The 22,453-nt window shown below is 32.7% G+C and overlaps 4 protein-coding genes and 1 long non-coding RNA gene across 9 annotated transcripts; 2 read left to right on the forward strand and 3 right to left on the reverse strand.

Moving 5' to 3' along the window:
* Positions 1 to 236: 236 nt before the first annotated feature.
* Positions 237 to 13,757, forward strand: unc79 (UNC-79 domain-containing protein). 3 transcript variants are annotated; one of them, XM_070637820.1, is made up of 22 exons: positions 237 to 392; positions 601 to 730; positions 943 to 1,062; positions 1,209 to 1,333; positions 1,398 to 1,434; positions 1,494 to 1,943; positions 2,017 to 3,321; positions 3,381 to 3,664; positions 3,717 to 3,824; positions 3,880 to 4,024; positions 4,593 to 4,625; positions 5,933 to 5,988; positions 6,048 to 6,071; positions 6,215 to 6,268; positions 7,013 to 7,361; positions 7,425 to 7,533; positions 7,587 to 7,926; positions 8,344 to 8,743; positions 8,810 to 9,151; positions 9,664 to 11,197; positions 11,254 to 11,937; positions 11,995 to 13,757. In XM_070637820.1, exons 2-22 carry the CDS (start codon positions 682 to 684, stop codon positions 13,685 to 13,687), a joined length of 8,241 nt encoding a protein of 2,746 aa, XP_070493921.1. In that variant the 5' UTR covers positions 237 to 392; positions 601 to 681; the 3' UTR covers positions 13,688 to 13,757. The 3 variants fall into 3 exon arrangements, with proteins under 3 accessions (XP_070493921.1, XP_070493922.1, XP_070493923.1); XM_070637821.1 differs by having other exon boundaries at positions 3,726 to 3,824; XM_070637822.1 differs by lacking the exon at positions 6,215 to 6,268 and having other exon boundaries at positions 3,726 to 3,824; positions 8,810 to 8,881.
* On the reverse strand, positions 13,641 to 14,903 carry Polr2M (RNA polymerase II subunit M). The gene is made up of 2 exons (XM_070637823.1): positions 14,604 to 14,903; positions 13,641 to 14,546 (listed from the first exon to the last, which is right to left on the reverse strand). The coding sequence occupies exons 1-2, from the start codon at positions 14,762 to 14,764 to the stop codon at positions 13,760 to 13,762; spliced, it is 948 nt and encodes a 315-aa protein (XP_070493924.1). The 5' UTR covers positions 14,765 to 14,903; the 3' UTR covers positions 13,641 to 13,759.
* A 279-nt stretch (positions 14,904 to 15,182) lies between these two features.
* On the forward strand, positions 15,183 to 18,535 carry jub (LIM domain-containing protein jub). Its single transcript, XM_070637732.1, has 10 exons — positions 15,183 to 15,840; positions 15,908 to 16,723; positions 16,800 to 16,844; positions 16,905 to 17,050; positions 17,114 to 17,230; positions 17,294 to 17,356; positions 17,428 to 17,443; positions 17,502 to 17,572; positions 17,629 to 17,707; positions 17,768 to 18,535. The coding sequence occupies exons 1-10, from the start codon at positions 15,423 to 15,425 to the stop codon at positions 18,001 to 18,003; spliced, it is 2,007 nt and encodes a 668-aa protein (XP_070493833.1). The 5' UTR covers positions 15,183 to 15,422; the 3' UTR covers positions 18,004 to 18,535.
* Positions 15,339 to 18,043, reverse strand: LOC139088493 (uncharacterized). Its single transcript, XR_011544230.1, has 3 exons — positions 16,818 to 18,043; positions 16,673 to 16,714; positions 15,339 to 15,810 (listed from the first exon to the last, which is right to left on the reverse strand). It is a non-coding gene; the product is annotated as an uncharacterized lncRNA (long non-coding RNA).
* A 356-nt stretch (positions 18,536 to 18,891) lies between the features above and the next one.
* On the reverse strand, positions 18,892 to 22,434 carry LOC139088485 (RNA-binding protein 25). Of its 3 annotated transcripts, XR_011544229.1 has the most exons (11): positions 22,146 to 22,434; positions 21,938 to 22,070; positions 21,770 to 21,878; positions 21,444 to 21,706; positions 21,117 to 21,378; positions 20,820 to 21,056; positions 20,606 to 20,761; positions 19,541 to 20,534; positions 19,307 to 19,407; positions 19,118 to 19,203; positions 18,892 to 18,945 (listed from the first exon to the last, which is right to left on the reverse strand). XR_011544229.1 is itself a non-coding variant. In XM_070637729.1 (10 exons), exons 1-9 carry the CDS (start codon positions 22,200 to 22,202, stop codon positions 19,318 to 19,320), a joined length of 2,298 nt encoding a protein of 765 aa, XP_070493830.1. In that variant the 5' UTR covers positions 22,203 to 22,434; the 3' UTR covers positions 19,002 to 19,203; positions 19,307 to 19,317. The 3 variants fall into 3 exon arrangements, 2 of the variants coding, with proteins under 2 accessions (XP_070493830.1, XP_070493827.1); XM_070637729.1 differs by lacking the exon at positions 18,892 to 18,945 and having other exon boundaries at positions 19,002 to 19,203; positions 21,938 to 22,067; XM_070637726.1 differs by lacking the exon at positions 18,892 to 18,945 and having other exon boundaries at positions 19,002 to 19,203.
* Positions 22,435 to 22,453: the final 19 nt, after the last annotated feature.

The following is a 22,453-nucleotide window of genomic DNA, read 5'->3' on the forward strand; positions in this document are numbered from 1 at the left end:
TGTTTTCATACAGATGATTTTTCACATGTGCATGTGCTGAAAAGCACAACAAAAACATTTTCTCTGGGAGAAAAGTGAGTAAAAAAACATTGTTTTCAGGTCAATTAGATATTGTGGAGTTCCATGGCAGATGGAAGACGCACAAAAGAGAGAGAGAAAATCAGGGATTTTTTTTCATTCTTACTTCTCGTACATAAAGATTTATTCAGACATTTTCCATTTTTCTTTCATCTGGAACGGATGAAAGAAAAAATGTGAAAAAAGATTTTATTAAATTTTCAAATTTTAAAGCTTGTTTGGTGAATTTTTGTGGCTATAAATAGAAGCATTTCAAACTATTGAAATGAATTGAGTGGAAAGTGAGTGATTAAGTGTCGATGAAGCAATTTTTGGTGCGTTCATTGGGTGTGACTTTTATTACGTAATAAAAATTGATGGAGTTCTGAATTTTTTTCAATATTAGTTCTGCTATTTGACTACTTAATTCCTTTCTTTTGTTGATTGTTCCATTAATTTTTATTATACTACAAATTAATCCACACAAAAAGCAGTCAGGAAATCCAAAAAATTGATTTTTTTTTCCATTTCTTATCTCGAAAGCTTAATGGAAAATATTTTGAGCTGTTTACGGCTGATAAAGTTTAATGATAAGTGGAAGTGGATTATATGAAACTAAAATAAATGTCATTTAGAGTACAACTCATCAATATGGGTACGAGAGCCGCTGCCTGTAAGTATTAAACTTTCAAAAAATTGATTCTGATGAAGATGAAAAATATCAAAAATGGCGGACATGATTCTGTGACTTGAAAATTTTTCCTATGACAAGTTTGAATTGAATGCTTTGTTGAAGTTTTTTAAGCAGCATGTAAATTAAAATCCATCGAAAATCTCTTCCAAACTTAAAATATCTAATTCATCAATTCATTCCTCAAATTATAGTTCAGGCAAAGCTTCGTTGCCTTCATGACTATCATCAACGTCTCCTACACAATACTGTTCCACTTCCTTCAGGCTCTGATATAGCAAACACTCTCAAATATTTCTCTCAAACCTTGCTCAGTGAGTATCAACAAATGAAACTTTCTCTCTTGGAAGCTGCGAAAGCACGTGGATATTCAACAACCTGTTGAATGATTCATGATAAGCAGTTTCCAATATGAGAGGATTGATAACAGAAGTTTGATAAATTGAATTTCACATTTCAGCTGTTCTGAAAGATGTTCGTAATTCACCGCTAGTTATGATTAAAGATCCTGAAATGGATCAAACCCGAATGGCGTCCTATCCTAATCTAGAATATTCTAATCTCTATAATGCTATCTGTATGTTGGTGAGTATAAACATCTACTTGATCTTGATGTCAGGAACTAACTATATCTCATCCTTGAATATAGATTGATGTTACACCTAATATACAATATGGAATATCACGTAAGTCTACATGTCTTTCGACATAGGAATGCTTCTAAAACAATAAATCTATTTCACAGTGTTTGGCAAAGCCATTCTTCAAGTTATGGGATGTATTTTGCCATTCTTAGATCGAGATGTAATAGACAACTTACCATATTTATGTGCATCATTATTCTCAGTATTACCACATCTTTTATATCAAGACATTATCAACTATCTATGCTACTATATTCTACCATTTACAATAACACGTCAAGGAGATCAAGAGTCATTAATATGCCAATCTTCAGCATCTGTATCATCTGTCATAATGTTTGTTTTCCATTATTCTAATAATCCAGCACATCATTGTCAACTACTTGAATGTTTGATGTCCTTAAAACACAATGTAGTTAGAGATATATTATGTGTTATTGCTTATGGAACATCTACTGCTAGATCTGTAGCAGCTAAATTGTTATTCTATTATTGGCCAGCTTTTGATGCCAACTTATTTGACAGGAAAGTTCTTCTTGTGAAATACAATAGTAAGTGATTAGCTTATAAAGTCATTGAGTCAACTTTTTCAATATACCAAATGCAATTTTGCTTTTTCCACAGATGATTTAATACCATTTGTATGTCAACGTGACAATTGTACTTCGACTGGAAATGCAGAAGCTTCGAAAGTGTGCTATGATCATAATGTCTCAATACTTCATTCGAATGAAAATCCACCACCATTATATTGCTGTATTGAATGTGCCAATTCAATACATCGTGAACATCCAAGTATAGCTTTCAAAGATATTGTACATCCGATGGCACAAGTCTCAATGATATGCGAAAACAAAAACTGTCGTTCATCGGATAAGTCAGCATTTTCTATTTGCTTCTCAACAGAGTGCATTAGCTATAATGGAAATCACCCAATAAGGTATTGCAATCAATGTCATACAAACAGGCATAATGCAAAACGTGGAGTCGATCACATTTATCATCGTTCTCTACTTCCAACATGGCAAATGGATTTAGAATGTACAGGGTATATGATTGAGGCAATTGTTAGTTTATTGCGCGAAGCAAAGCCACTGAATTTAGATTTATCTAAGGATTCAATTTTAACGATTGAAGGAAGGGCACATGATAATATTTCCAATGAAGACAGACAACAATTAGGAAAATATGGAATTTGGCTTTTAGTTGGAAGATGTTCTCCAACTGTTGATACACCCATCGAAATTTTGGGTAGATTGTTGAATATGCTGTTCCATTGGTTCCATATAACAGCATATACCAATGAAGTTGGTGTTGAAAGCACTTTAGAGAAATTAAAAATTGATCATGTCTGTGGATTTTTAAAGGAAATTTTGAAAACCCACGACAAAGTCTTCATCAATTGCTTACTTCCACATCCACCAGAATATGCTCGAGTTGGAGGTCATTGGGATACTTTGGCCTCAAGAACTCAGCATTTAAAGGAAGGACTTCAAAGACTTATATGCCTAGTTCCGTATGAAATAATAACACAAGAAATTTGGGAAACTGTTATGCCGCATTGGATGGAAAGTGTAACAAATGACGTGCCAGAAAAGGAATTATCGGAATTAAAAATAGTTTTAAGGAAAATTCTCGATCCACTTGGCTTTGATGCCAATAAAATGTATAATTTTATTACAATAAGATTTGAGAAAACAACAGCAAAGGTTCAAATGCAAGCACTGCATTGGCTTCAAGTTCTGACAAGATTAGAAATTTTAATTCCACTTAACCAATTATTCACAATGTTTGGGGATGGAGTAAGGATTATGAAACATGGTGTTCAACATGAGGCAATGAAGGACAAGAATCTTAAAGGAGATAAGCAGAATGTCAGAGATAAAGATCATTTGGCACAAGGAGCTGCTCCTCGAAGGAGTTCAATATGTAAGCTATTAATATTATTGATAATCAATTTATATTACTTATTATTCTATCCTTTACAGCACCTGTTGTTGAAGACGATTCAATTTCCGATTCAGCAATATCCGATGATGAAGCACCAACAAATCGTCCACAAGAATTCTCAACCGATTCCGAAAATAATCTCACTTGTTGCATTCTTATGCTTGATATTTTATTAAAACAAATGGAACTCCAAGATATTGAACAATATCAAGGGATCAATACGCACATGTGCGATAATGTATGTCGATTATTAAAATGTATGATAACAGCAACAGCTGGCGTGAAAACAATGGGACCAGGAAGTCACGTTTGTAGTGAAAAAGTAAGTTAATTAATTTAGTTCCATTTATTGTGAACTGTATTTATTAAATAAGTATCTACAGACCGATTGTTTGATATGCGAGGCGTTCATCATGTGGCATCAGCTAGCCACTAAAATTATTCAATTTTTGGCTCCAAAAGATCCAATTAGACAGCCAGATGTAAGTAATATTCAACCATATACAGCTTGACATTAAAAATATTTTTGTTATACAGCCGCCTCCAGTCATTGAAACATTTGATGATGAAAAGCTCGTAGATACTGATAAAGATCATAATAAACGAGATCGAGATGTGTCATTCAGCATGGCAGCACTGCCAATTCCACTCGGACCTCTCGGTGGTATAACATCACTTGCAGGTTTGTAATTGAATTTAATTATTCAGGCACATTTTCAATTTGGATAGTTAAGTTCAAATAGAAACATTCCACATTACACAGTCAAAGACACAAACAAACAGAATAAATTTCCACAAACTTTTTTTTAAAATTGGTTGGAAGTAAAAAGACATTAGAATAGTTAAATACACAAGTAAATTGCTTCAAGAACTGCTTCCGAGGAGGTCACAAAATACACACTCATAGATGAATAGCCAACCCTTACATATATTTATTTTTGATACCAAAACAATGCACACTAAATTGCTCATAAGAAATACCCAACCCAACCCTCATTCACATTCGTATGATTTTTAGACTCAAAAAATTAAATGAAAACTCTCTTAAAAAATTTACTAAAATATGAAAATTTTCTTTTTCAAATTCCTCAAATATACATAAAAAATATATTTTTTTAATCTTCTCTATATATATATAATGTGTATATTTTATGTGTGTTCTTTTATATATAATGTGATTACTTCTACTATTTATTACCACTACCACTACTAAAAATATCCCCCCAACAAAAATAATTGTGATGAATTAGATGGAGGTGGCAATCATTTACTAATCTTCGCAGGTGAATTTTTCATCAAAACAAATTGCAAATTAAGATATAAAAAAAAGAAATTTTTAAGAATTTTTTGGTATAAAAATGAAGAACAAAGTTTTACAGACAAAAAAAAAATAATAATAATTTGATGAAATTTCCAATGTTTGTGAAATTGTTGATTAACTTTGTTTCATTCTTAATCTGTTTATGCTTAATTATTTTATTAAATATGTGGATATAAGTATATATATAGCAAGTCTCGCATGATATTCGAATTTATTGTAAAGAATTTTTGTTTCGACATATTCTGTTCTTCATGTCAAGCTTTACATTTCATATATTTTATTTGTTGACAATCATATCTTGCCGTGCATGATTCTGAGTCTGCTGTCGTTTGTTTATATATGTCTATTAATTTGTATATCAATCACTGAAGGTTCCAATGATGAAGCCTTTTGAATAACTTTTTCACATTTATTGAGGGTCTGTCTAGAAACGACATGCAATTATAGTCTGATTTTAATGAGAATTTTGTAGTCTAGGATTCATGAGATTATCACTAATTTGCAAAACTTAAGATTCTATGACTTCTAATAACGTCGATTGCCAGTAATAGTATTTGATAACTAGCTATATCCAAATCAAAATGGCTTGAATGGTGCTTTGCAAATTGAATATTTTGCCAAAAGCTTACTTTTTTATAACAAAATTTGGAGCCTTTGAGATTTTCTTTAATATTTTTACTTCTTTTTTATGTTTTTTTTTTTTAACTATTTTTGTCCTTATTTTTTACTTTTTCCTATCTCTTTTTTATCTGTAAATTATCAGCAGAGCTCGAAATCGACTTGAATTTTGTATCGAGTCATATCAACTTGAATTGACTTTTTCAAACGAAATCCTAGTCAACTTTGAAATCAATTTGAATTTTGTATGAAGTTGAGTCAACTTAAGTCGACTTTTCAATACAAAATCCGGATCGACTTCCAGCTCTGATTTTAAGTTAAGCTTCCTGTCATTAAAACATATAAAATAAAAAAAGATAAATCATTCATTTAAATATTAGATTTGAAACATTTTGATTTCTCATTTACATACTTAGTACACTAATTAATTGATGAAGAAACATTGCTCAATATTTAGTTCCATTATTCATCTGTTTTTACTTAACTTAATAAAAAAAATTCTTTTTCTAAAGTTTGAGATTTTTGCATTAAAGTAAAGATAAATTAGAGCTGATTAAAGTAAAATTTGATTTTTTTTTGAGACACCAAATGATACAAAAAATTGGATTACAGACACAAAATTACTAATGACGCACAAATTAAACTTTTCAGGACCCGTCGCTGTGCAGGTTCCAGAGCAACAACCATTTTCGATTGGGAATGTTTTGGTATGTAAAAACATTAAATCTCTCAAATTTCTGATCTTTAGAGTTCCTTTATTTTACAGATGCAAATGCCACATGTGTGCTCTGTAAGTGACTAAATTTATACCTGAATCTTTCATGCGTTATCGTTTGATTTTCTTAATTTTACGATAAAAAACAAACAAAAATCTCTTAGATATTCCTTAGTTGCAAATTCTTAAATTTTTCTTTTAATTGATTAAATTTATAGATGAATGATAATAACGATAAGGACATTGCGAAAATAGTTCAAGCGACAGATGAGGTAGAAATATTAAAATCTAATCAAACAGAATGATTATGAACGTTAATTAATATGTGTTTTATAATTGATGGATATAAATATCTAAATATCTAAAAAATAATCATGAACATACCTTAAACCTTTTAAAAATAATAATCTATAAATACATTTATGAATGTTGTAAATCTGTAATTTTTTTGAGTCAAATGATAAGGATATTCATCCTTTAAATCATAAATCTATCTACTCTACTTTCTATTTTCTCTCTCTTTCCGCTGTTTCCTCCTTTTGTATATATATATATGGCATATATATTCTCTATATATATTCTTCGTTTAATCAATCAAAATTTTGTGTGATATTCATACTTGCGGATGATAAAATGTATATATATCATATTATCGATGGTATTCTATAATGTAAATACACAAAAGCTAAAAGCAGCATACATAATTTTGGAAGATAAATTTGTCCAATTTCGTAATTCAATGTAAATACTCCATTTGTTTTGATTTTTAAATTTGTTAATGTTTATGACTGTATACTTATCTTATTTGTTAACCAATAATTGATCTTATATGATTTCCTTAAAAAGGAACTGCTTTTGTTGCGTAAAAATTTTTTTCGCTTTTTTTTCGATGGCACTCATTTAGTTTGATTAAAGATCCTTTTTGTGATAAGTCTGAATGATGTCAATCTAAAGTTCCTATATTTATGCACAGCACATTTTATCATTATTCTTCCAAATCAAATTTCAATTTATAGATAATGACTGCAACAGTTGAAACTGTATCTGACCCACTCGATTTGGATCTGGCAACAATGCTCCCAAGTGAAAAAATTGTAACTGCTGTTGCTCGTTCGGTTACTCTATCTGATGCTGATGTGGCACAAGCTACAGTGCAAATAGCAAAGCCTTCAATTGTTGGTGCTGAACAAGATTCAGCTGAAATTGCTAATATCAGTTCAGATGATAGCTCTGATGGTGACTTTTGGCACACCAGTGTCGGAAAATTTAAATTCTGTATTGAGCAATTGCCACAAACTTTGCAATTTATTCATCAATTATTGACTGAATTGCCAAGTATCGATAAGCCGGAAATACTTTATGAATGTGAGTTGATTTATAGTTGTTTGATGTTTTCAAGCCTTAATAAATGTTTATTAAATTTCACAGTAACGAGATGTTTAAATACATTGGTGCTTCACGGAGATGCATTCACAAAAGCAGCTAGAGATCATCGAGGGTTCTTTATTTGGTGCCAGGAAAATTTGCTGATCAAAAAGTAATTTTTGTGACCTTTTCATATCCAGTTTAATCAATTATTTTAATTTACAGCTTATGGGAGCTCTGCAATGCTGAAAATTCCAACATTTCGCAAGTGAGCGTTCCAGTTCTACTTCATTGCATTACTTTGCCAGTTGGAAGTGATGCATTTTGGAAAATCCTACAAGAATTTTTCCAGCATTCCGATTGGCGTGTTCGTTTTCAAGCAGTGGAACGTGTAACAGTTATTGCTAGATTTATGGACTCGACGCCGTTGAGAAGCGAAATAAATTTACAGACAGCACTAGCAAATGCATTCTGCCACTTGATCGCTAGTATGGATGACATCAATGTATATGTTGCACAACGAGCTACTCTTTATCTTGGAACTATTCACGACACAGCCATAAGGGTGAGTAACGCATACTAAAAAGGCAATAAGCAGACTGTGGAAATGTCGAAGTTGACAGTTATTTTTATTTTCAAAAATATAAATGGCCGTTTATTTTTGAATTTAGAAAGACCGTTATAAAAATTCCAATTTATTTTTATCACGAAAATCGAAAATTTATTACGAAATTCATTTTTTTCTTAAACTTTGAATCATATTTAGGTTGTGTAACAACAAATCAAGCTTCATGTGACAGTTTAAGTCGAAAATTTACAGACTTTTACATTGATTTTTATAACGGTCAAAATAAATTTAAAATTTCGACTCACTTCGACGTTTTTTGAATCCTTCGACATTCAATGTCGAAGGATTTCGACACTCAGATTTCCACAGTCTGACAAAAAGCTTCAAATAATTTAAATCGAATTTATTCAACAGTCACTTCTATTCTGTCTGGAATCACAATTTGACACATTTATTATTGATCGTCCTGTTGTATTGCAATCAGTATACCAATTGTTGAATTCACTGTCTGATCGAAAAATTTTAACATGGGACTTTTTCCTGTCACGTTTCGATACATTATTCATCGAGGCACAAGTCAATCTTGAGAAAAATGGTGACTTATCATACCTTCGTGACTTGAGAAATTCCGAAAATGGAAGTGAAATACTAACAAATAAGATTTGTAAAGCACGTGAAGCATTAAGCCAATCATCAGACTCGACAGAGTCACGAAAAATGTCAAAAACATTGAGTGCATCGTTTGGTAAATGGCAATATAAGAGAACAATGTCTGCGCCGGCAAACTTTACGCCACGACAAGAATCAAAAATTGGTGAGAACTTGATTTATTGACGGCACTTACAATGATATTAATTTATAGCATTTTGTTCGGTTCCAGAAAAAGAAAAAATTTACAATCGCCAAATATCGGCGCCATTATTAAAACGAAAGACATCTCGTTTTGGACTGGGTCAGTTTTTACATGGAAATACTAATCATGCTCATAATCATCATAACTTAGCTACATCTCCGCATCATACTCATTCCCATCAATCCCCCATGTCTCCATCCCCCGCTCATAGCGGCAATAATCTTAATCATTTACATCCAACTAAATACAATCATCATCACTTATCTCCTTATCCACCATCCTCACCCGCTTTAACTCCACATTCACCAACCAATGTTCATTTTCATTTTCATCAACCGTCTTATTCAACTCAACATGGTGGTTCTTCAGGTAAGTCTTAGAGCATGATTGTTTCTAAGATTTAAGACACGAATTTGATTCTATTCGATGTTGACCAAAATTTTCCCATTGGCTCTTTCTATTTCCTTTAGTCTTTGTGTGTTGTCCGAGTGACAAAAATCTTTTCAAAAATCTTGTGATTTTTGTCATATCGGACCTTTGTTATATCCTTTTGTTCATTCCTTTATTTTTCTTAATACAAAACTAACAAATTGAATTGTTCTCAAAAAAAGAAACTTATTATTTGACCTAGAAAGACTTGATTATTCTATCTATCATAAGATCACTTTATCAAAAACAATAATATTAAGTCAGAGAACCACAGTACGTGTATGAATAAACTATAAACTCTGTAAGCAAGTAGTATTACCTTAGATTATACTGTAGAAAACTCATCCTCATCTATCATTTTCCTGTTTCGTGCTTTGTAGTTTTATGCAAAGCTATGCTTAATACATTTTTGCAAGTAAATATAAATCTATTTTTAAATGCTTCAAATGTAGACGGTCACATAAGCGGTTATGACGAGGTTAATTTCTCTGGCAGTCTCTTCAGAGTCATAGATTTAGAGGAATCAACGGATAAAGAAACAATACATCTACTTACACATCTTTTGATGCAATTCATGTCACGTCCAGACTTGGCATTTCCAACAGAAGAGAAGCCAACATGCAGATTAATGTCTATTGTATTGAAACATGTTTATTTATTGATGGGATTTAACCAAAATGAGAAAATGTTCCAATTCAGCTCGTCAAGAATAAGATGCTCATCAGTATTCAACAGCTTCATGGCTAATCTACCACAATTTTTAGATCAAAATGTCGAAATGGGATCGTCAGATTCATTATTCAATTTCATTATACATCTCTTGATTTATTCGCCTTATCCGAATAACTCTATACCAGCTACATTTGACGTTATGCAAAATACATCTTATTCTTTATGGTTTCTTGAGCCACAAGTGCGTAAAAATTGGTTAATGGCTGTACTCGTTATTCTCTATAAATACAATTTGAATAATATACCCGAGCCATTATTAAGCAGTCTCATTCGTATTATCATGATGTCACTTGAATCTCAATCACAATTTCATCAATGTAAACGGATTCCCACAACTATTCTTGTTCAAGATAGTTTAAGACGTCCGGAAATAAAGGAGCCAACGATGGAAGCAGATGATAGAGAACCATCTGCTCATTCACAAATAAAGCCAACAGCTACGGCACAGATAAGAAAGCCACAGGATTCAAGCATTGAATGTGATGAAACAGAATCGGAACTTGTCGCTATTCCAGAATCTGATTTATCAGATAGCACTATTCATGGTGAAAGTATTGACGATGGAATGTCTGATGATCATCATGCAACTGCTCTTAAGATTGAAAGTAAAAAGAAGATCGTTGAGCCAGTAGAGGACAAAAAGAAAGCATCTAAAACAATGGTAAAATCAACATCAAATGAATTGGCAGCAAAAAGTGTATCCGAGGGAATGAGAATGATGTTCTCATCTGCTATATTAAGTCCTCCCGTCAATGTACAGAAGGCTATTGTAGTTACTCAACCTCCATCTTCTAAAGTTGTTCAAACTACATGCAAGGATTCATCTACAGCTCATCATATAATTGCATCAGCAACAACATCACAATTGCGTACAGTATCGGCTGTTGTTGGAGAAAAACAACAACGTGCAACTGTTGTTCAGCCGACTACTACAAGCAATGGATATGGAACTAGTTCAGTGAGAAGGACCAACTCTCCAATTCGAGCATTAGGAAGACAACAAAGAATTATTGACACTAATGGAATCTCACATCAATCATCAATATCTGCCGATGATCAGAAGAAATTTGTTGCTTCACATATTAAGACAACAGAAAGACGTAATCTTTTTGGATCCCCTGAAAGTCCTCTATCAAGAATGGATGTTTTACCACTTAGTCCACCGGAAACTGATGCCGATATTTCTACAGATGGAACTGAAACACCAGTTTTAACTCCAACAAGCGTGAAATTGGAATTTCCAACTCCAGAAAGGTAGGTCTAAATAAAATCAGTATGACTTATTGGAATTAATAAAATTTAATCCTTAGATTGCTGCCAATCGGAAATATGGTCAAGGAAAATGTCAATACTCTGTGTGATAGAGTTCGTGAAGGTCTCGCCATTCCTGACATCAGTCATTTGAGATCCCAAGATCATCTTGATAAATCGACAACTGATAGTCCACCAAACTCATCACGTGCTACTTCACCACGAAGGCTTATTAAACAAGTTGCTCTCGTCGAATCTCCTCCGCATGTACACATGCATGATCCTGAACATCCACCTTCATTTAAAAAGGCACATGGAAAGTGTCATGATGAGCATCAACGAAGAGTTACAACAAAAAGAGCTGGTTTAGGGAAGAGTGGAGACAGTCGCTTGAGATATGCAGGATCTTGGGCACCTCAGTTCTTAAATGAAGGCAGTGATGATGAAGATGAGGGATCAAATAGAACAAGTTGTCCTAATCCAGAGACAAAACAAAGTGTATTCCGTATTGGAGATGAGTGTACTGCCGATAGATGCAGCGAATGTGGCGCACTAAAGGAAGAATATACAGATGAAGAACTTGGACTCTTTATAGTCCTTTTAGGAACGTTCATTCATCGTGAACCTGCTTTAGCATGTCCATTCTTGCCGGATATTTTAGTCTTTGTCTCTAAAATGGCACATTCCCATACCTTCTCATGGCAATATGAGTCATCAACACACTTGCCTGGTGCTTCTCAAGCGTAAGTTGATATAGTTAATGATCTATTGAACATACTTAACATGATTTCAATTTTTAGTGTTGCTCATCAGTTCATTCGATGTGTTCTTCATCAATTAGCACCAAACGGTATTTTCTACCAGATCTTCCTGACTCAGAATCCAGAAAATGTTCGTCAAAGATTCTTCAAGTGTGTAGCATTAGCTCTTCTTGATTTTGCTGAATTACATCCTGCAAGTCCAGTAAACTTACTGATGGAATCATTGAATAATAAGAAGACATTACCATTGGATTTGCCAATCATAATGAGAAACCTGAATGAATATTTGCTGTGCTTACAAATCGAGAGCTTAAATGCACCAGTCATATGGACAACAGCAATTCAGGGTATTGACTCTCTATTTAGACGCATCGTGTTTATGCTACCTAGCATGGACGAAATTGAAAGTTTACTAAGTATTATGGTATCAGTATTTAAAATGCCCGGACTACCAAAAAGCATCCTTGAACCATTTTCTAAAATATTCAGTTATGCTGTTCAAAATCTTCACCTTAATCACAAGACAGTACATGAACTATGTTGTCTAAATAGTCGAGCATATACCAAAGAACGAGACAAGTATCAACTTGCTAGACAAATTGCTTTTGAACTAGCACAATGCTTGAAATTTAAGACAATGATACCCGATCATAACTTGTTACTTCTTATTGGAATGATCATACAAGATTTGGGTGGAAACTTGCCGAAAGAAGTATTCGCAGGCTTACCAGAAAATCCACCAATGTTTTCAAACAATACTGCTGATTGTATGCGTCAATATCTCAACGATATACTTGAATTCTTGGCAGATTTTCATACTTTGAGTAAAATCAAGAACTTTAAGAATGGATCGACGATGTCATCAGGTGCAATGGGATTAACGGAAGATACATTAGGAGGCGCTTTAAAAGGTGCAATTTCACAGTACCTTGCATTAGAAATGTCAAGAGGAAATTCTAAAGAAAACAGAGCAGTTGCTAGATACCTTCCATGGCTTTATAATGCACCGACAACTTTACAACAAGGTCCTAAAGAATTTACAGAATGTGTTAGTCACATGAGATTATTGTCATGGCTTTTAATGGGAAGTTTAACTCATACAGCACAAACAGGAAATCTACGTGATCATCATCATAATCATCAAACTCACTTCCACATGACACAACAGAACAATAGTTTTTCACAGCCTGTTCCACAAGATGCATCCTGTCACATTGCTGATTATATACAGACTATTTTTGCAGGATTTTTGGAACAATCTAAGACATCAATCCTTCATATGTCTTCTCTATTTCATGCATTTACTTTGTGCCAATTGTGGACTGTTTATTTAGAACAGATATCGCATCATACAAATGATACAATAGCTACATCTATTCTGTTTGAATTTTGGGTAAAAGTAACTCCAACCATTTTCTACTTAATTTCTCATTCAAAACTTAACGAGATGGTAAATTTGCACTTTTTGAGTCTTTTGGAAGCATTAAAAGAAACGCGATCAACAATTTTATCGAAATTACTTCCACTTTGGAGTCCATTGTTGTCCTGCAATAATTTGTCAGGAACACTTCAAGTAAGACTTCAAAATTGTCGAGATATTGCACCTAATCCCGAAGAAGTGGATATTAAAGCAAATGACGCATTATTAAAGTGGCTTCAAAGATTACAATTTAAGATGGCACAGATTGAGTTACAGTCGAGTCAGGCAACGACTCAATTTTATTCATTATAAATTATTTTGTAGAACAAAAAATATATATTACTGGTTGATGTTAATAAAAATAGATAATTGTTTAAAACAAGCTTATTTGTCTTCTTCATCTGATAAAGTATCTTCACTCAAATCATCCTCATCATCTCTTAAAATAATTTCATCATATTCGTCTGGTGGCAATCGATATTTTGTCATAGAAGGAATAATTGTTGGAGGTTCCGATAGCTTCAATCCAGCAGCTTCCAATTCCTTTTTCTTTGCTTCGAGCCTTTCCATAGCTTGCTTCTCTAATGATTCCTGCCTATTTTTTCGACATTTATGTTCCATGACTATCGATTCTTTAAGTGGAATTTGTTCACAACCTTTGTTATCATGTTTATTGACTGTCTTTGTATTTGGACTCATGTCTTTTTTCTTCAACGGACATGGTTGTTCTGTACTTTTATGAGGTAAAAATCTAAATGGTATTTCTTTCTTATCATAATTACAAATTTTCTCTATTACTGGATCTAAATGAAGTTCACCATTCTGTATTTCCTTTGCTTCCTTGATATCCTGTTCTGTTATTAATGGCTTAGAATTTTCATCTGTTTTTTGCTTAATGATTTTCTTATTGGAATATACTGAATTTGAAGATACAAGAATTTCTAATGGATTTTCCACTTCATCGTCATCACTATCAATAACTTGTGGCTTCTTTTGCGGCTCTGTTGATCCTTCCCATTCAAGATTATTCAGATTATTTGATCCTAAACTCAACGATGACAACAGATAAGCTGCATTTTGTACCTCATTTTTGAATTCTAATGCTTTAACGACGCGATCATACAAGTCCTGGATCTTTTTACCTTTGTCCGGAAGTTTATTCAGCCATGATCTAGAAAATTCGCAAGATTATGAAATTGGATCTAATTTAAAGTATTAACTGCCTTACTTGTTTTGTAGTAATTTTAGCTGTCTACTTTCAATATCCAACAACTCTCTTCTTGTTAATTTTGTTAAATCATCATTTAAAGCATACTGATTTTTGATCTTTGTTTCTCCTGGCACTCGATGAATCGGCGGTTGATGAAAATTGAATGGATTTTCCGTCATGATTCTTATTGATGGTTGTATTTTACTAATTCACTGGCTTATTAATACGTAATTAAATAATATTCGTCTCAACAAACTTTTTTTTAAAAAATTGCGAAAACAAATGTGAGTGCTGTTGTGATGATTGTAAGTGCGGCTTAATTTGAATTCAAATTTTATAAGGGCTTTTTGGCGAATCAATTTTTCTCAGATTAAAGCCACAATTGATTTATGAATATTTCACTAAACCGTCTACGATGAGCAAAGAGCGTGTACTGAGATTTAATATGAGCAGAATTCATTCTAAGTAGAATCTAATTTCATGTAAAAATACTTGCGCAATTTTAACCGTCAAAACAGTCGATCTCAAAAAATTCATATTCAGTGCTGTTCCGTTCCATTCATATACAGAACAAAAAAAATTGTGATTTTTAAGGGAAGGACATTAGAATTTTTGATTATTTTAAATTTTATGCAATAAATTCTTCACTAATGTGATAAGTTAGTTAATAATATTTTATAGTAGGTTCTGTAGTTCCCCCTAATAGTAAATTAAGAAAGTTTAATAACGAATTAATCAGTGAAAATAAGAAAATAGCAGGCAGTAATTTTTTTATTAGTAATCTTGTACACAATTATTTCTTCTGATGAGTAATAATCATTAAAAAACATAAAAATCATGTCGAATAATACTAACAATCAGAATGATGCATTACTGTATCGCTTACAACAAATGAACCTGAACAATGGGTCATCTGATTATCAACGATTTTCTCCGAATTCTTCGCTTAATCGTAGGGCGAATCCACAATCCGTAAATTATTCTCAACCAATTTATCATTATATGCCAGAGGAAGCTTCAAGTCAAGGAATCTATGAGAATGTTGAGTATGGATCAAAGTTACAAGTCACAGATCTAGACGCAATTGATCAAAACTTTGAATCCAGTAACGCAAAAGCACAACCTCAATTACGTCCTTCTAATGGAAACAAGATGAGTTTTAGTCAGGAACATGAGAATTTACGATATGCTCATACACCACAACCTTCGGAAGTTGAACCGCAACCTATTTATGAGAATTTGCAAGTTATTTCAGGTTAGTAACTAATTAAATTTAATACATATTAATGTCATAATAATGTAAATAATATTTTTTCATTTAGGACAACAAGCACAACCTCAAGCATCACCAGCTAATAAACAAATTTATTACTATGAACGAAGTGGCTCTAATAGTCCACAAATTCCATATCATTTACAACGAGAACATCTTGCGTCTGATTCATTAGTTCTCAATACGTCTGCTAGCTCAAAATATATTAATATTGCGAGTGGTGGCAATGCTATTTATCATGCCGCTTCAGCGTCATTGCCAGCACAAAAAAGTTTGCCACCGAAAACAATATTACAGCATCAACAGCAGCAGCTTAAAATCATTCAGTCTCCAAATAAGGATTATGTCCAAATCAATCCGCCAATTAATTATTCGAATCAAATTCAGCAACAACAACAACAGCAGCAGCAACAACCACCCCAAAGCGCTTCACCATCAAAATCACTCACTCGTTCATACCAACACTCATCGCCAACAAAATCAATCGGAAGCGCTGGATCTCGTACAGCAATGGATGATATTAATGGATCTGACTATGTATGCATGAACAGTGGAACTCTCTCAAAGAAACTACAGGGAAGCAGCAATGGAAATGGTAAACAGACAGCGTCAAACCAAATTCCGGCTTCTCAAGTTGTTATCCAACGTTCTCCTGTTATTCCGCCTCTCTCAAATATAGACTTAAAGACTAACTATACAACGCCAGCGAATGAGCTTCCACAAGCACAATACTCAACTGCAGCCAATCAACAAATTGACTCGATTGCTGCTGCCAAGCAGTCTGTTAATTTAAATAAAATATCATCAAACTCACCAGTCAATAAAACATCGTCGCCAACACCATCAATTGGCTCATCTGGAAAAGGTGAAATGTCATTTACAAATAATTCTGTTGGAACCTCTTTTTTATTTTATTAATAATTATTATCCTATTTCAACAGTTAAATTTAAAAACTTACTTCCATATAGTGTCACATCACGTCCAGGTAAGTTATGGGATATTTTGTCATGAAATAATTCGTCATGGATCTTTGGCTTTTCTATAGCTGGCAAAACGGATGCTGAAAGAAAGATTGAAGAGTTAACGCGTGCATTAGAAGAGGAGATGGAGAAGAATGAGGAGCAAGGAGAATATTTTGGAATTTGTCATACGTGCAAGCTAAAGGTCACTGGAGCAGGACAAGCTTGTCAGGTATGAGGCTCAAAAAAAAGTTTTTTAGTTACGACTGGAAGTAATTTAATTTTCATTTTATAGGCAATGGGTAATTTGTATCATACAGCATGTTTCATTTGCTGCCAATGTGGAAGAGCCTTACGTGGAAAGGCCTTTTATAATGTTTTAGGTCGTGTCTATTGTGAAGAAGATTATTTGGTAAGTCAGACTCAATCTTGCAAAGTATTAAATTAGTCAATAAAAATATTAATCATTTAACAGTATTCTGGATTCCAACAGACATCAGAAAAATGTAATATTTGTGGACATTTAATTATGGAAATGGTAATGAATATTATTCACGTATATCCATTTACTGATATATTAATCTTTATCTTTTCATTTATGATTTACAGATTTTGCATGCTATGGGTAAGCTATAAACTGTTTATAAATAATTCAAGGCACTAAAAGTGCAATTTCTTTCAAGGTAAATCTTATCATCCTGGCTGCTTTAGATGTTGTGTATGCAATGAATGCTTGGATGGAGTTCCTTTTACAGTAAGTTTTACATTCATAATTCATGGCATAATAAAAACTTTCTCATTTTAATTTAGGTGGACGTGGACAATAAAATTTATTGTGTGAATGATTATCATTTTTTATATGCACCTAAATGTCATGCTTGTAAAAAGAGTAAGTACAACAATCAAGAAAAATTGAGTATAAAAGTTTAAATGTTTACACATTTTCTAGGTATAACGCCATTATCAGATAGTGAGGAAACAGTACGCGTTGTTTCAATGGATAAGGATTATCATGTTGACTGTTACAAATGCGAAGCATGTCAGATGCAATTGACAGATGAACCGGATAAACGCTGTTATCCCCTCGACGGGCACTTGTTATGTCGCAATTGTCATTTGCAACGAATCAATACACACGGTCGCATGATTGAGCCGGCTTCAATTAGCTATCAGTTTATGAATTAAATGAATTTCAGGAGATGATTTTCAGGTAATCCAAAAACTCTAAATAATTTTTTCGGGAATAATCTTTAGAAATAGTAAAAGTAATTTTTATAGTAATCAACAAAAAACCTTTTCATCTGCATATATGTGTAATTATCTATGATTGCTAAAATGACAACTTCAGAATATCTAATGAAGTTCTTATAAGTTTCTATTATACCAAGTATTATAAAGAAAACTCTTATACATAGATATGATTTGTGATATGAGTATTAATATGAACATCATAACGAGTTATGGTGTATTTTAATGGCAATTATTTTGAAATCAAACTGCAATTTCAAACATTCCATTTTTTAATCTATCTATATCAAATACTTTTTTTACGACATTTTTCTCTCAAACGTACATGATTGTAGTACATACATCTTAAGATTGATAAGACGAGGTGGAATAAATTTAAATTGAAGTATTATTAAATGCATTTAATAAGTGTGAGCTAAGCAGCGATTATCTATCTATGAGTATGAATAAAAATATATTAACAAAAGAATATTTGAAACTAAATGTTTTTATTGACTTTCTTTAATGCTTTGCAAAGAGACAAACGCGAGTGGATGTCTAGCACAAAATTATTGAAAATCTAACGTTCATTTCAATTTTAAATTATGAAACCATACAAAAGTTTTCAGTAAAAACAATTGTATGGTTTTAGAATTCAAATTTTAAATGAACGTTAAAGTCTTCATGAACTAGAGTCCTAACTAAATTTAGTGATACATTTAGGACTAGTTGCCTACTTGTAAAAAACGAAAAGGATGAAAACGAACAATCAATAAAGCATGGTTTAAGTTAAACTTACCAAAGAAAATGATCGATATGGTAATGAATCCCACGACGAAGCCAAAATCCGTGTCAAATTCCATCAAAATTATTTCTTTATTTTTCATTCTTTTTTCATCTCTTCAATAATAATTAAGATTAAGATGAAGGAATAATCAATTAATGACTTAAAGTTACTAATAATTTTTTGTTTGTTTTGTTGTTGTTTATAATAAGTAAGTTTTAATCTTTCTTAAAAATTCCAAATAGCATATTATGTTCTGATATCAAATACTTAGAATTGAATATTTACCCAAAAAATGATAACAAGTCATCGACGATCATGCACACTCGATTGATTTACACAGTAACCAGACTTTCCATTCTTTAATTAATGTCCTTTATTTCGAATCAGTTGGTTTGATAAGTTGTATGAAAAAAGATGATTTTTCTTTTATTTCTAATGTACGCAAAAAATATGTTAGTAGGTATTTATTCTTACAATATGACTTATTATTTTATTCCAAGTTTCTTTGCCTCCACCTCGAAGATAATCAAGCGCCACATCTTCACCACGAATATATCTGCCTCCTCGTCTAATATCTGTCGACATAAAACAATTTTAGATTAAACAAACTATTCAATATTATGGTACAGGCAGTCATTGACTTGAATTATTGTTTTGTTCCTATTCAAATCGAGGTCAATACCTTTATAGAAATGTAATTAAACTTACCATTTTTACATCGTCCAAAATTGATTGCGGAGAACTTCCTGCTAATAATTTGGAGCATATAAAATCGACTAAAGTTGGCTCGGGCTCACCAATATATTCAATAATTTTCTTATTGATCCATGATTGAACCTTCTTCTTAATAGTTCCATCAATTTCGGTACGGTCAAGTGGATGATTAAAGAGATCTTCCTTATCTATGGGAATTTTGTCAATAATTTGTTTATGCAATTTTCGTTTCTCTTCTTGTGATCGAACTATGTCTGCTTCCGATTTCTTTTGTGCATCACCGTCACGTTTCGATTTCTTGTTATTTGCAGCTGGATCTTCATAATCTAAAGGTACCAATTTTTTCTTGGCTGGTCCATTTGCTTCCTCGCCATCATCATCCATGCTGAAAGCACTTTTAGGATCGATTTTGCGCTTCTTATTTAAACTTAAGCTAAAGCCCATTCCGATTCCTGTTGAATTACCACCTGATGAATTATTTTGTCCAGGACTATTGGGTGTTGTTGGCGTATTTGAATTTGATAAAAGTGAATTTCTTGATAACTCATCGTCCATTCCATCACGTGAATTTGATTGTTCCCTGTCATTTGATGGCGAGAAATTATGAGCACCGCTCGAATCGGAGTCAATTGGTTCGACATCAATAGTTGAAAGTTCTCGTGCTGATTTTTCTTTCACATAACGTTCCTTTTGTTGCAACCGACGTTCTTTTGCTCTTATACGATCTTGCTCCCTTGCTTTTTCCCTCTGATATTCTTGTTCACGTTGTTGATTTTCCTCAAGATTTACGTCAATCAAAATTTTCGGTTTATACCTATCCTCCATCTCTTGTTTCTGTCGTTCAAATTCTTGAGTTGGATTGTCATATTTTCCACTGAAAATTTCAGCCTTTAATTTATCTAATTCCTCTCGTTCATCTTCACGATCCTTTAAGTCAGCATCTGCTTCAGCCAATCTATCTGCCATACGAGTTTTGTAAGCCTTTCCTCTGTAATTAATAATCGTTAAGTATTGAAATTTAAGTCAAAGTAAATTTAAGTATTAAAATGTAGATCTTACTTGTAATATTTAGGATCGTCTCGTTCGTCATCGTAATCCTCAAGGAACTCCTTCATGATTTTAGCTTCCCGTTCTCGTTTTTCTTCCCGTTTTAGTTCCTTTTCTCGTTGTTTTTCATATTCTTTAGCTTTTTTACGTTCTCTGCTTTCCCATGCTCTAAAAATATTTAATAAAAGAATCTGTTTTGATGATATATAATTGATGTATAACTTACTCTAATCGAGCTAGATAGTCTTCATGTTTGTCTCTGGCACGTTTTTGTGCTCGACGACGTTCATACTCCTCTTCAGCAATCTCTTTTTCCCGTTGAATTTCTTTTGGATTTTTCATTACCTTTGGTTCCTCTCGAAATCTATCACGATCCCTTGATTCCTTTTCTCTCATTTCCTGTTCACGACGTCTATCAACCTCACGTCGTTCTCTTTCCCTCTCTCGCTCTCTCTCCCTTTCCCTAAACAAATTAATAATATTACTATCAAAAAAAGTTGTGTATTTACATTATTAATTTTACCTTGCTGCGACTTCACGATTTCTATCTCTGGACCTGGATCTTGAACGACGTCTTTTTCGGTCTGGTGATGGAGTATGTCTCTTTTCGGAACGATCTTTTTCTACGCGTTCTTCACGTTTCTTTTTATCTTTTTCCTTTTTAGCTTCTTCTTCCTCAGCATTTTTACGAAATCGACCAATTTCTTTATTAATCAAATCTCTCTTTCCCTCCTCAATTTCTATTGATGGCACTGTCTGTTTACTCCTTGGATGATGTTGCTGATCTATAATGTATTATTTTGCATTATAAATTTGAAATTATATTACTCGATGTAATAGATAAACTTACTTTCACCAGAATTGGCTGCCTTTAATTCCTCTTTATGTTCGTCAACTATCTGACTTAATCTCTCAATTGTCATTTCGTCATTTTTCTTTTCATTTGCCGCATCTGAATTTCTTGTATTATTTGCATCGGATTTTTTATTTTCTTCATCTTTTGCCGTATCAAGTAACTGTTGATTTTTGGCATCAACTTTTGCCACTAGCTTCTTTCCATCAACTTCAAATCCATGTAATAATCTCACAGCTCTGGCTCCAGATTTTGGACCACTATAAAATGAAACACATACTGATTACTCATACACACTTTTTATCAAATGAATAATGACTTACTCAAATTCACAGAACCCAAATGTTGAAACTCTTTTCCAATTCGCGACAGGTCCACAAGCAGCAACAATTTTCTTAATCATAGCGTCTGGGACTTTTTCACTTATATTGCCTGATTGAGTAAACAGAAATTAGCATAAAATTGAATAATGCCGACTTAATATAACTCACCGATGAAAACTGTAATTTTGGGACCTTCATCGAACTCGATTGTTTGATTAGACGGAAGATTTGATGGAGGTTTTGTATAAAATTGAGGTCCTGATCCAATAGATTTATTGTAATCATTTCGAGGCGGTTGCTGCTGGATTAAAAGAAGAAAAAGAAATGACATTATTTGATGAAATTTTTATGACACAAAAATCTATGTTTTTCTTACACTGGATGTGTACATTTGATGAGGTGGAGGATGTCGAGTCTGATTGTTACTGTACATAGCTATTTGTTAAAATATTGCTCTATTTCTTTATATAAAAATGAATTAAAAATAAGGAAACTAAATTTCAGAATTTTATCTTTAGCTTTTTCTTTAAACTTGACTTGTTTTCAAGTTACTTTGTTGTTTTTTGCACTCAACAATTTCTTATCTATCGCTTTAAATACATTAAGTTTACAGAAAATCCTTAAATACACTATATTTTTTGAAATTATTGTTTTTCTCGTTTTTAAGAAATTTAAAAACCCTAA

This window comes from Chironomus tepperi, unplaced genomic scaffold (assembly GCF_022539635.2).
Source record: "Chironomus tepperi strain 1889 unplaced genomic scaffold, CSIRO-AGI_Ctep_v1 contig_163, whole genome shotgun sequence".
NCBI lineage: Eukaryota > Metazoa > Arthropoda > Insecta > Diptera > Chironomidae > Chironomus > Chironomus tepperi.